Here is a 12,423-nt window from a genome sequence, read left to right as displayed (position 1 = left end):
GCATACAGTAAGCACTTAGCAAATACCATTATTATTATTATTAATTAATAATAATAATAATAATAAATCTGCTGCGGCCCCAGAGTGAGAAGGTGGCAGGGTTCCAGATGTTTTCCCTTGTCAATTTGGTGACGGAGGAGGGTGGGTTTAGGTCTTCATTAGTCAAGAGGGTCGGCAACCCTGAGGCTCAGCGAGGCTGAAGGAGTTACTGTGCTCTTATCAGGCCACTGGGTGGGGCTGCCGAGCCTTGTCCTGGTGTACAGCAAGCTCCCGAAAAAGGCAGCAGAATGGAGTAAGAGGTCGTCCTTGTTGGTAGATGTGAGTCTGGGTTGTTGCCTCTCTCCACTTTCTCCCTGCCCATGGCCTTTGGTGCCTGTGCCACAGTGGGAATTTAGCAAAATGGGCATTTTAGCAGTGTTCCAGGGTAGAGGGTGGAATCCGTGCCTTCTGGTGCCTGGGCTCCCCCTCCCTTCCCTACACAGTGCCACTCAGCTCCTGTCCCAGAAGGGAAACCAGAGGGCAGGGCCCGGAAGGCCTCTGGGGCTTGTTCTGAGAAGGCGTGGTCTCTTCCCACGTGTCCCTGTTGGTTAATGTTTGACTTCACACTGTCAGGCCTGCACTGGGGCTGTCGTCTCCTACCCTGACAAGGACGTGGGCTTCATAATTCTCTTGCCTCCCGGGTCACTGCCAGACCAGGAGGGACCAGCCTAGGCCTCCCTGGCCCATCCCTGCCACCCTGACTGCCCTATGCCACTGGTACAGGTAACTCCCCCTGCCGCCCCCGTCACTTGTCCCTGACCGGGGCCTCTGGGCCTCAGCTTCCTGGAAAGGTCAGGTGCCCAGGCTGCCTGGGGCATGGGATAGGTGTCCACTGGGAAATAAGCTCTTGGGTGCCATGAACGTGGCCCTCAGACTGGGGTCCTGGTGGGTATCTGGGGGCCCAGGAAGGCCCTCTCAAGGTCCCTTCCAACTCAAAGAGCCTAGGTTGCCATTACCCAGGTCTCAGGTAAAAGGAGAAGCTCATCGGCAGAGGACTTGGGATACAGGTGACCTGTGCTTTGTTGTTGGGGGGTGAGTTGCAGGAGACCTCTGGATGTGGTCAGAGTAGGATTCTTTTGGGGACCCCAAAGCCTCCAAAGTGTGGGGATTCCCAAGTGAAGGTGGCACAAGCCTGGGGAAGGGGTAGAGGCGGTCTTATAAGTGGTAGGGAGGGAAGCAGTGAGGCCTAGTAGAAAAAGCACAGGTCTGGGAGTCAGGGGACCTGCATTCTCCTCCCAGCTCTGCCACTTGCCTGCTGCGTGACTGTGGACAAGTCACTTTATGACTTGGATCCTCAGTTTCCTCATCTGTAAAATGGGGATTCAATAGCTGTTCTCCCACCCTCTTAGACTGTGAGCCTTATGTGGGACAGAGAGTGTTTCTAAGCCTAATGCTTTTGTATTAATTTTGATTAATGGTTAAAGGTTTTAAATGGTTAAAGGCCCAGTGCTTGGCATCTAGGAAGCGCTTAAGAAATGCCCCTATTATTAGGCCCCTCCACGTAAGCATCTGGGGGGCACCCAGCTCAGGGCCACAGCGCCAGCAGGTGGCAGCAGAAAGCAGGTGGCTTTGTTTTCCTGAAGGTCCTACTTCCCGCCCCTGCCCTGCTGCAGCTTTCCGGGCATTTTTTTTCCAGCACATCTGCTCTAGCTGGCCTCTCCAGCCTGCCCATTGGCCTGCCTTGGCCCCGGATGTCCGGGAGGAGGAAGTCTCTGTTCCAGCTTGCTGTGGAGTTGGCCTCGTGACTGACCTGCTGGATGGGCTGGGAGTTGGAATCTTCAGGGTCCAACAGTCAATCAATCAATTGTGTTTATTGAGCGCTTACTGTGTCCAAGGCACTGTACTAACCACTTGGGAGAGTACAGAGTTGGTAGACACATTCCCTGCCCACAGCCAGCTCACAGTCTAGAGGGGGAGATGGATATTAATATAAATAAATCAATTACAGACATGTACGTAAGAGCTGTGGGGCTGAGGAAGGGGTGAATAAAGGAAGCAAATCAGGCCATGCAGAAGGGAGTGAGAAGAGAGGAAATGAAGGCTTTGTCAGGGAATGCCTCTTGGAGGAGATGTGCTTTCAATAAGGCTTTGAAGGTGGAGAGAGTAATTGTCTGTTGGATATTAAGAAGGAACTGTGTTGTAAAAGGCCCAAACTGCTACCCACCATGTTCTCTGGGTGCCATGAACAAAGACACCGTGTCTCCCAACCCCAGAACGGGTATTTAACCAAGGCCAACCTAACCCAGAGAGTCTTGGGTAAAAGGAGCAGGGACTGGAGAGCTCTGTGGGGAAAGGAGCTGGGGATAGGAGTATTTCTGTATATTTTAATCAATCCATCGTATTTATTGAGCAATTACTGTATACAGAGCACTGTACTAAGCATTTGGGAGAGGACAACATAACAGAGTTGGTAGACACATTCCCTGCCCACAATGAGCTTACAGCCTAAAGGGGATATTTAATAGGATATTTAAGATATTTAATAAGATATTTAAATTAACAACATGTAAAGAAGATGTGAAGCATAGTAATTATAATTGTCATATAAGAGCTTAGCTCAGAGCTGGGCAGGTAGATGCAAATACAGTCAGGTTGGACCCAGTCCCCGTTCTGCATGGGGCTCAAAGTCTAAGGGCGGGAGAAAAGGTATTTTAGTCCCCATTTTCAAGGTGAGGAAACTGCGGCACAGAGAAGTGAAGTGACTTGCCTCAGGTCATATAGCAGACAAGTGGTAAAGATGGGATTAAAACTCTGGTCTCTTGACTCCTGGTCCTGTGCTCTAACCACTTGGCTATACTTCTGCTTATGTGAAACATGAAAATGATATACAAATAAGTAGCCTTAGCCAGAGGTTTAGAGAAGAATCAGCATGGCCTAGTAGAAAGAGCCTGGACCTGGGAGTCAGAGGACCTGGGTTCTAATCCTGGTTCCACCATTTGTCTGCTGTGTGACTTTGGGCAAGTCATTTCATTTCTCTGTGCCTCTATTTCCTCATCTGTAAAATGGAGATTAAATCCTACTCCCTACAATTTACACCTGGGAGCCTCACATGGGACAGGGATTGGGTCCAACCTAATTCTCTTGTGTCTACCTCAGTGCTTCCTACAGTGTCTGGCACATAGAAAGTGCTTACAAATACCATAAAAAAAAGCCAGCCAGGGACTCGAGCAACCTGGGTACCAGCTGCCTTAACTAAGCGTTCTTCCCACCATCTCTCCCCCAGGTCCTGGGCCCCTGGACCCAGCCACCGGCATGCAGGCCAGTCGTTCAAGAGGGTGAGGGAAGGCCTGGGCCCACCCAGCCTCCCCAGAGCTGAAATTGGGGTGAGCAGAGCCCCCCACCCCCGAAGTGGCCCTGGCATAATGCCCAGGGGATCGGATGAGAGCACCCGAGAAAAGAGACGCCCAATTGTGAGTTCCTCCTGGAACCTCCCTAGTGCCCAGGAGGAGGCATCCTGTAGGGGGACGTGGTCATCAGGGGACCCTCCCTGCTCCTCCCGGCCCAGCCCCCAGGAATCAGTCCCCACAGCCACCCTGAAGCCCATCCGCCGCTTTGTCCCCCGTTCCTGGAAGGACTTTTTCAGCCGTGGACGGAGATCAGGGCCAGAGGGCTTCCCCCCAATCACATACTTCCCAGCGGACACTCAGAGCTCTCTGCCGGTGAGTCCCCCAGCCAGATCAGGGCAGGGGGGAGGCGGGTGCAGGACCCAGAAATGATGGGGTGGGAGGGGTCAGAGAAAGATGGGAGCCAGAGCCAGGGAGGTCACAGTCCAGGAAGAGGCTCTTCAGGCATGCCAGGAGCTAGTCAACCCTTCTGACCTTCAGATGGACCCCTGGAAATCCTGGTTGGGCCTCCTTTGTCTCTTGGGCAGGGCTGAGCTGCTCCTGGAGGCTGTGGCCTTAGCCTATTTCTGTGCCTACATCCAGCAGAGTCACTGGCAGACACAGCTCCATGAGGACTCCTGGCTGTCAGGCACCAGCTCCTCTGGCCTTCTAACCCCCTTAATCCTGCACTGGTGGGCTTGTCCTGGCTGGTGACCGTCTGCCTCCTGAGTGTAGGCCTCCCTGCTTTCTATCAGGCCACCCTGCTCCAGGCCCCCTGCTTGCCCCTGATGGAGTTTGGGGCCAATCTGATTCAGTTTCTGCTCTCCCTTGCATATGTCAAAGACTACAGTGGTGGGAGCCTCTGCTTCTCACCCTTTGCTCCCAGCTCAGTGCTGGCATCCACTTTGCTTTCCATTTCCTCAACGCTTTGCTTTACCTGGCTGGCCCCCAAATGAGCTTCTGTATTTGGCCCCACCAAGAAGGCAGGAGAGGCAAAGACCCAGAGCTGGTGAATCCTGCTAGTCTTCATCCCCCACCCACTGGGAGAGAGCAGTTGAGGTGGCTGGGGTCATCCACCCTCCCTCTGTCTCCCTTCCCCTCGAAGCCCAAGTTGACACTGTCCCCCTGTTCCCATTTCCTCCACCCCCTTCACCACCAGCTGGCCGGAGGGGCATCTCCTGCTTCTGCTTCCTGGTGCCGTCACTGGGAGGGCATGAGGTGGCCCCTCTGGTTCAGTCAACATTCAGATCTGCCCAAATGGAGGGAAGTGGTGGGGTGGGAAATCCCAAATGGGCAAGGCAGTGGGGCCTTTGGTTGAGCGGTGGAGGGAGGAAGTCCCTAGGCCGGGCTGGGCAATGGGGCAGTGGAGAGTCCCAGGTCAGTGGGACCCACTGGACTGTGGCTCTTTTCCTTAACTATACAATATGGTGGAAGCTGATAATCCCCAGAGAGGATGAGCCCCATGGGGGAGAGTTGGGAGTTGGCCCAAGAAGGAACCTGCTCATGCCCTCTTGCCTGGAGGGAGAGTGAATGAAACCTGCCATTCCCTGAGTCTAAATTGTGACTCACCTATGGGAAGTTACAAGGGCTAATTGCGAGTTGTCATGTTGCCCTGGCTGACTAACCCCTGGGCTTGGCCTCTGGTTTCCCACCACCACCACCCCTCCAATTCTTCCCCTGTGCTCCCCAGAGCCGCCCCATCCTCGCCCAGGCGAGGTCAAAGAGGATCGTCTTTGAGGATGAGCTGCCAGCGTGCCCACCCAGGGGGCCTTCTGGGCCAGGTGGAGGGCACCCCGGGATGAAAAGGGCTGCAGTCCCAAGACACGACTCCGCGCCACCCCTGGTCCCCGACTATGTGCTGTGAGTAGCCAGGCTGGAGTGGGAGGGCTGGAGGGTCAATCAGTCCATCAATCAAGGCCACTTATTGAGCACTTGCTGTGTGCAGAGCAGTGGAATAAATGCTTGGGAGAGAAAAATAGAGTAGGTAGAACAACTGTCAGCTGTGTGACTTTGGGCAAGTCACTTAACTTCTCTGGGCCTCAGTTACCTCACCTGTAAAATGGGGATTAAAACTGTAAGTCCCCCGTGGGACAACTTGATTACCTTGTAACCTCCCCAGTACTTAGAACAGTGCTTTGCACATAGTAAGCGCTTAACAAATACCATCATTATTATTATTATACCTGCCTTCAATGAGCTGACAGTCTAGCAGGGGAGATGGCCAGTGATAAATGACAAGTAGGGGAAGCAGCGCAGTATAAGGAGATGGACCTAAGACCCCAAATGCTTAGGGACTGCAGACCCAAGCTCATAGGCAAGGCATTGCATGGGGGAAGGAGAATAGGGTGGGGAGATGAGGTGAGTCAGGGAAGGCTTCCTGGTGGAGTGTCTCCAAAAGCTGAAACAAGCGAATCCTATACCCTCCAGGGTATGGGGAGAGGCTGATGGACCCCTCACCTCTTCCCCTTCCACTGAGCTCTTTCTGTCTTCCCCTGAGGATCAGGGCTGTGCTTACTTTCCATCTGTGTAGTGTTTCCCAGTACAGTGCTCTGCACACAGTAAGTGCTTAATAAATACAATTACTACTAACTCCCAATCCCCTTGGGCTCGTCATCCACCTTTACTATGCCTGGGTTGGTGTGGACAGCTAGCCCTGGGTTCCCTCTGCCTCTTTCTCGTGCTCAATTTCTCCCCCCACATCCCCCCGCCCCCCTCCAACGCTGCAGCCCACTGTGTGGCCAGGGTGAGGATTGTTTGTGGGGGGAGTGGGGGGGGGGGGGATGAGGACATTGCAGGAACAGGGACCCTCTGGGGTGAACTCCAATCCTTGTTATGGACAGGAAGTACCCAGCAGTGGGGAGCACTAGGGAGCGGGCCCAGTTCAAGGCTGTCTTCAATGACCAGTATGCCGAGTACCGTGAGCTGCATGCGGAGGTATCTGCCGGGCTGCACAAGTTCCAGGAGCTAGAGGCCATGATGGCACAGCTTCCCCGTCACTCAGCCTCCAGGAAGGTTTGTATCCACTTTGGGGCCATCCCCTCCAAGGACAGAAGAGGGGGAAATGGGATGAAACTGCTGCTCCTAGGCCTTCTCTCTTGTCCCCCTGCCCTTACCCCTACCCCCGACCCCACACACTCTCTCCCTATGGAAGGCAAAGATCCCAGAATTCCTAGAAAAGTATTTTTCCTACTAGGGCACTGCAAACCAACATATGTATCCAGGAGGGCCACCATCACCTGGTTTCCCCCAGTTTCCTGTTACCATGGAGATAAACCTGGGCTGGATGGACCCCGTGTTTAACCGAGGAATAGCCTTGTTGGTACATGGCCTTGGGTTCAGGAGTTTGTCCTTCCATTTGTTCCTGCCCCTGACTCATCCCCTATATCCCCCCCCCCCCAGTGAATAGAGCACTGGCCTGGGAGTCAGAAGGTCATGAGTTCTAATCCCGCTCCGCCACTTCTCTGCTGTGGGCAAGTCACTTCACTTCTCTGTGCCTCAGTGACCTCTTCTGGAAAATGGGGGTTGACTGAGCCCTATGCAGGACAGGGACTGTGTTCAACCTGATTTCCTTGTACCCACCCCAGCACTTAGTAATAATAATAATAATGATGATGATGGTATTTGTTAAGTGCTTACTATGTGCAAAGCACTGTTCTAAGCGCTGGGGGATGCAAGGTGATCAGGTTGTCCCACGTGGGGCTCACAGTCTTAATCCCCATTTTACAGATGAGGAAACTGAGGCCCAGAGAAGTTAAGTGACTTGCCCAAAGTCACACAGCCGACTTGGTGGAGGCGGAATTTGAACCCATGACCACTGACTCCAAAGTCAGTTAGTACAGTGTCTGGCACATACTAAGTGCTTAATAAATACCAGAATTATTATTATTATTATCCTGATTCTTTGTGCCCATTTTTCAGATGGGGAAACTATAGCTGGAGAAGCCACCAGCCCAGGCCAGCCCCAGAGTCTGCCCAAATTGGCCAGCCTCACCTCTCCTTGACTTATGACGGTGCCACTGCTGGGGAGGCCCCAGGGGATGAGGTGGAAGTTCTTTGAAGCCTGAAACAATAACAGACTCTAGTTAGGTTTCCTTCCTGAAACTCAAAGGTGGAAAGATTGGAGCTGGTGGGACCCCTCCGCCCCACTTCCCTCCTCCTCACCTTCCCCTGCCCCAGGGCGTCCAGTTCTATTTCAGGCTAGGGAGAGAGTGATCCCTGGGTCAGGGAAAGCAGCCCAGAGGGACCCCTAGGGAGAGTGGAGAGGCACCCGGGAGGCTGGATGTGCCATGCCACTGCCCTCAGTAGGCTGGACCTTTTCCCCCTCCAGAGGCCTCAGAGGCAGATATAGAGAACAAGGGCAGCAGACAGCTGGGGAACCCTGGGGTTCAAATCACTGTAGAGCCACTCCCAAGTGGGGAAGACAAAATGGGCCCAGCCAGGGCCAAGGGCAAGCACCCGTGGAGTTGGCCCGGCCGGTGTCCATAGGGCAAGGAGAGGGTCTCAGCCAGCTGGGGAGGGTCGGAGGGCTCCAGGCTTGAAGGAATCTTCTCTGTCCTAGGCCTCAGCAGGAAACTCTCCCCCTCTGCCGGTGGCTGCCCGGCCCTTTCATGTGGATTGAGCACAAGGGCAGGAAGGAGAGGCCAAGTCAAGGAACTGAGACCTTCTTTGGCTCTGAGTTTCCTCAGCAGGAGGCTCATGTTGTGGGGGGCCCCTCCCCCTCACCCAGGAAAGGCTGAGGGGTGATCTTCCGATTGTCTCCAACTTCTGTAAAAAACGTTTTTACCCTGAGAAGAAGGCCTGGCCGGGTGCCATCTCTGCTGAGGACAGAGGAGGAGGAAATGGGCTGAAGCTGCTGCAGCAGGAGAAATTAGATTAGGCCACAGGAAGAACGTCCCGTCAGGTGACCAAGGTGGGCTGGGCATCATCTCATCTCTCTGAGCTGCTTTGAGATGCCATTCAGCTTGGAGGCAGGAGCAGGGTCTAGATGACCTCTCTGGTCCAAGAAGCCTAGGCCTTGATAACCTACAAAGGGCATTTTGTCAATCAGTCATATTTATTGAGAGCTTACTGTGTGCAGAGCACAGTACTAAGTGCTTGGGAGAGTACAATACAACAGAGGTGGTAGACATGTTCCCTGCCCGCAAGGAGCTTATAGTCATCCTCTGAGCAGGATGATGCTGACCCAGCCCAGACAGTGGAGGGGGAGAAGTGACTCCCATGTGCTGGGTACTGTAAGAAAGAGCCCTGCATTGTGATCTAGTGAAATGAACGAGGTCAGGAGTTAGAAGACCTGAGTTTTTGTCCCAGCTCTGTCACTGGCCTTTAGGACCTGAGGCAAGCCACTTAACCTCCTGGGCCTCCTGTTTACTCATATATAAAATAAGGAGAATAATACCTGCCTCTCCACCTCCCCCCTATCGGAGTGTCAGCCCTTTGAGGGCAGGGAATGTGTCGCTCTGTTATTCTGTACTTTCTGAGTGGCTAAAACTGGGCACCACACCAAGAGGGCCCTTGAAGCAGTGTGGTCTACTGGAAAGACCACGGGCCTGGGAGTCTAATTCTGGCTCCACCACTTGCCTGCTCTGTGATCTTGGTCAAGACACTTCACTTCTCTGTGCTTCACTTACTTCACCTGTAAAGTGGCTCCTTATGGGACATGTCCAAGACTGAACTCCTTGTCTTCCCTCCCAAACCCTGCCCTCTCCCTGACTTTCCCATCACTGTTGATGGCACGACCATCCTTCCCGTCTCACAAGCCTGCAACCATGGTGTCATCCTCGACTCCGCTCTCTCATTCACCCCTCACATCCAAGCCATCACCAAAACCTGCCGGTCTCAGCTCCGCAACATTGCCAAGATCCGCCCTTTCCTCTCCATCCAAACCGCTACCCTGCTCATTCAAGCTCTCATCCTATCCCGTCTGGACTACTGCATCAGCCTACTCTCTGATCTCCCATCCTCGTGTCTCTCCCCACTTCAATCCATACTTCATGCTGCTGCCCGGATTGTCTTTGTCCAGAAATGCTCTGGGCATGTTACTCCCCTCCTCAAAAATCTCCAGTGGCTACCAATCAATCTGCGCATCAGGCAGAAACTCCTCACCCTCGGCTTCAAGGCTCTCCATCACTTCGCCCGCTCCTACCTCACCTCCCTTCTCTCCTCCTACAGCCCAGCCTGCACCCTCCACTCCTCTGCCGCTAATCTCCTCACCGTGCCTCGTTCTCGCCTGTCCCGCCGTCGACCCCCGGCCCACGTCATCCCCCTGGCCTGGAATGCCCTCCCTCTGCCCATCCTCCAAGCTAGCTCTCTTCCTCCCTTCAAGGCCCTACTGAGAGCTCACCTCCTCCAGGAGGCCTTCCCAGACTGAACCCCCTCCTTCCTCTCCCCCTCGTCCCCCTCTCCATCCCCCCCGTCTTACCTCCTTCCCTTCCCCACAGGACCTGTATATATGTATATATGTTTGTACATATTTATTACTCTATTTATTTATTTATTTTACTTGTACATATCTATTCTATTTATTTCATTTTGTTAATATGTTTGGTTTAGTTCTCTGTCTCCCCCTTCTAGACTGTGAGCCCACTGTTGGGTAGGGACTGTCTCTATATGTTGCCAACTTGTACTTCCCAAGCGTTTAGTACAGTGCTCTACACACAGTAAACGCTCAATAAATACGATTGATTGATTGATTGATTGATTGACATGGACTCTCCCATAATTATCTTATATCTACCCCATTGCTTAGTATAGTGCTTAGTAAGTGCTTAAAAAGGGGGAAGAGTGGTCAATAAATGCTATTACTGCTAGGAGCGGTAATGAAATATATTGTGTGCTTACTGAGTGCAGTGCACTGTGCTTAACCCTTGGGAGATATAGCAAACATAATACACATAACAGCTGACATCGCGGAGAAGTAGCATGGCATAGAGGATAGAGCACGGGCCCGGGAGTCAGAAGGTCATGGGTTCTAATCCCGGCTCTGCCACTTGTCTGCTGTATGGCCTTGGGCTAGTCACTTCACTTCTCTGGGCCTCAGTTACCTCATCTGTAAAATGGGGGTTAAGACTGTGAGCCCTATGCAGGACAGGAACTGTGTCCAACCTGATTTCCTTGTACCCACCCCTGCACTTAGTACAGTGCCTGGCACATAGAAGGTGCTTAACAAATACCATAATTATTTATTTATTATTTATTTTGACACCCTTAGCCTCCCTCACAGGGATGCTGGGAAGAGCAAGGGAGGTCACTGATGGGTGAGTGCTTTGGAACAATCAAAGTGCTGGGCAAGTTCACGGTGTTGTTATTACTGGGGATTGTGGAGCCTGGAGAAGGTTCTGGATAGTCTCGGGCAGAGGCTAGGGACCCTGCCCCTCTGGACTCCCAGCTTGTTGCCTCCCCAGCCCCCACCCACCCTGACCTAATCCTTTGTCTCCTCTCCCCAGGAGGAGGCCCGTCTGGCCCGTGTGCGGAGGGAATACGAGAAGAAGAGGAAGGTGAGTGGGATCTGGGGAGCCACTACCAGCTCTCAGGTCCCAACTCACCACCCCCCAAGGTCTCTTCAACCAGGGCTCCTCACAGTCCACAGGGGCCCTGGGGTGGGATAGAAACCTGGGATTGAAGTCATTTTATCTGTCGCCCAGCCTCCGGCACCTAAACTGTTCAAGGTCAATGAAATTTCAGGTTCTAATCATCTCTTAGGGGAGGAAGATAAGACTTCTTCCATTGTATTTTCCAAAGGACTCCCCACCTTTATCGGCAGGAAGTTCTACCTCCTATCTAACCTAAGTCCCTCGTGCTCCACCCACAGCCAGGGGCATCCACCATCCAAACTTCTCAGGCCTCTCAAGACCATCCAGATCCTCTGGCTGGATTTCCGGAGAGCTCTGGGATTTCTGACGGGAGGGAGAGACTGAGCAAACTCCCCCACTCCCCCACTCTCTCCTGTGCCAAGGAGAGGAGACTGGTGGGGTAGCCTAGCCAGAGTCTGCCTCCATGGGAAACTTCCAAAGATTTAAGCTTTGGGATGGAATCCAACCCTCTCCCTCTCTCTACAGGACCCTACGTTCTTGGAGAAGCAGGAGCGCTGTCGTTACCTGCAGAAGAAACTGCAGCACCTCAAGGTGCAGATCCAGAAGTTCGACGAGGAGAACAGGGACGGTTCTGTATATTTCTGATCCCTGGCCCCACGACCTCTCTCCAGGGGTTTCAGCCCTGAGAAGTATTCTGCCAGAGAAAGGGTTTGGAGATTCAGGAGCAGAGCTCGGGGGCCAAGGCAAGGAGAGGGAGAGTATGAGGGGAGGGTGGCTGGAGGCTGTTGCTGCCCCCCCCATCTCTTGTCCCTTCCCTGCCATCTCACCCAGACCCAGAACTAGCAGGGAAGTCTCTGCTGCATGGAAAATCCCTCTCGGAAGGGTTTTGGCTGAGACCTTGTGGGGGCCCAGGGCAGCAGAGAGGTGAAGGGGTACCACAGCTGGAGAGGTTGAGGGGAAGCCCGAAGCTGAGCCTGTGCCAGAGGCTGTGAGCATGGGCCAGATTTCCCCTCCACTCGGGTTTGGTTTCCTGAGACCCAAAGGCTGCAGCTTCAAAGCCAAAGGGATAGTTAGAGGTAAAGTAGAATAAGATTTGGAGGTGGCAGGCGGGAAAGCAGTTCCATGAGGACCAAAGGCCACAGAATCCTGTGGCTTACAAAGACTGTGGACCCAAAATTCTACTGGAGAGTCTTTGGGGATTAGATTTGGTCCAAAGCATTGGGGGTGACTTTGTTCATATCCCACCCCAGAGCCAGCATGCCCCCTGGGCAAGATGAAAGAAGAGAGGATGTTCTTTCAACCTTCCTCTTCATCTCAGGGTTGTGGCTGGTGGGGGTTGGTGGTCTAGACTCCAGTCTGGTCTAGATTCCTTGCAATAGGGGAAGAGCCCCAGCCTGGGAGTCAGGAGACCTATTCCTGTTCTTCCTCAACCATGCTGTGTGACCTTGGGCAACTTGCTTGACCTCTCTGGTCAAGCAGGAAGCTAGAGCCTTGCCCCTCCTCACCTTTCAGGAAGCTCAGAAAGAGCTGGA

The 12,423-nt window shown here is 53.3% G+C and overlaps 1 protein-coding gene across 2 annotated transcripts; it reads left to right on the top strand.

Moving 5' to 3' along the window:
- Window positions 1-638: 638 nt before the first annotated feature.
- OCEL1 (occludin/ELL domain containing 1) lies at window positions 639-12,175 on the top strand. Of its 2 annotated transcripts, none has more exons than XM_038739936.1 (6): window positions 639-756; window positions 3,263-3,698; window positions 5,053-5,222; window positions 6,203-6,374; window positions 10,805-10,855; window positions 11,417-12,175. In XM_038739936.1, the coding sequence occupies exons 2-6, from the start codon at window positions 3,402-3,404 to the stop codon at window positions 11,534-11,536; spliced, it is 810 nt and encodes a 269-aa protein (XP_038595864.1). In that variant the 5' UTR covers window positions 639-756; window positions 3,263-3,401; the 3' UTR covers window positions 11,537-12,175. The 2 variants fall into 2 exon arrangements, with proteins under 2 accessions (XP_038595864.1, XP_038595863.1); XM_038739935.1 differs by having other exon boundaries at window positions 639-762.
- The last annotated feature ends 248 nt before the right edge of the window (window positions 12,176-12,423 follow it).

This window comes from Tachyglossus aculeatus, chromosome X1, assembly GCF_015852505.1.
Source record: "Tachyglossus aculeatus isolate mTacAcu1 chromosome X1, mTacAcu1.pri, whole genome shotgun sequence".
NCBI classification, from domain to species: Eukaryota; Metazoa; Chordata; class Mammalia; order Monotremata; family Tachyglossidae; genus Tachyglossus; species Tachyglossus aculeatus.
Note: the sequence above shows the minus strand (reverse complement) of the source record. Positions and strands in the feature narration are given on the sequence as shown.

Coding starts and splice junctions, on each gene's coding strand:
- OCEL1 (XM_038739936.1), top strand. CDS start 3,402: ATGCCCAGGGGATCGGATGAGAGCACCCGAGAAAAGAGACGCCCAATT. Junction 5,223..6,202: donor CTGGTCCCCGACTATGTGCT/GTGAGTAGCCAG, acceptor TGTTATGGACAG/GAAGTACCCAGCAGTGGGGA. Junction 10,856..11,416: donor AATACGAGAAGAAGAGGAAG/GTGAGTGGGATC, acceptor CTCTCTCTACAG/GACCCTACGTTCTTGGAGAA.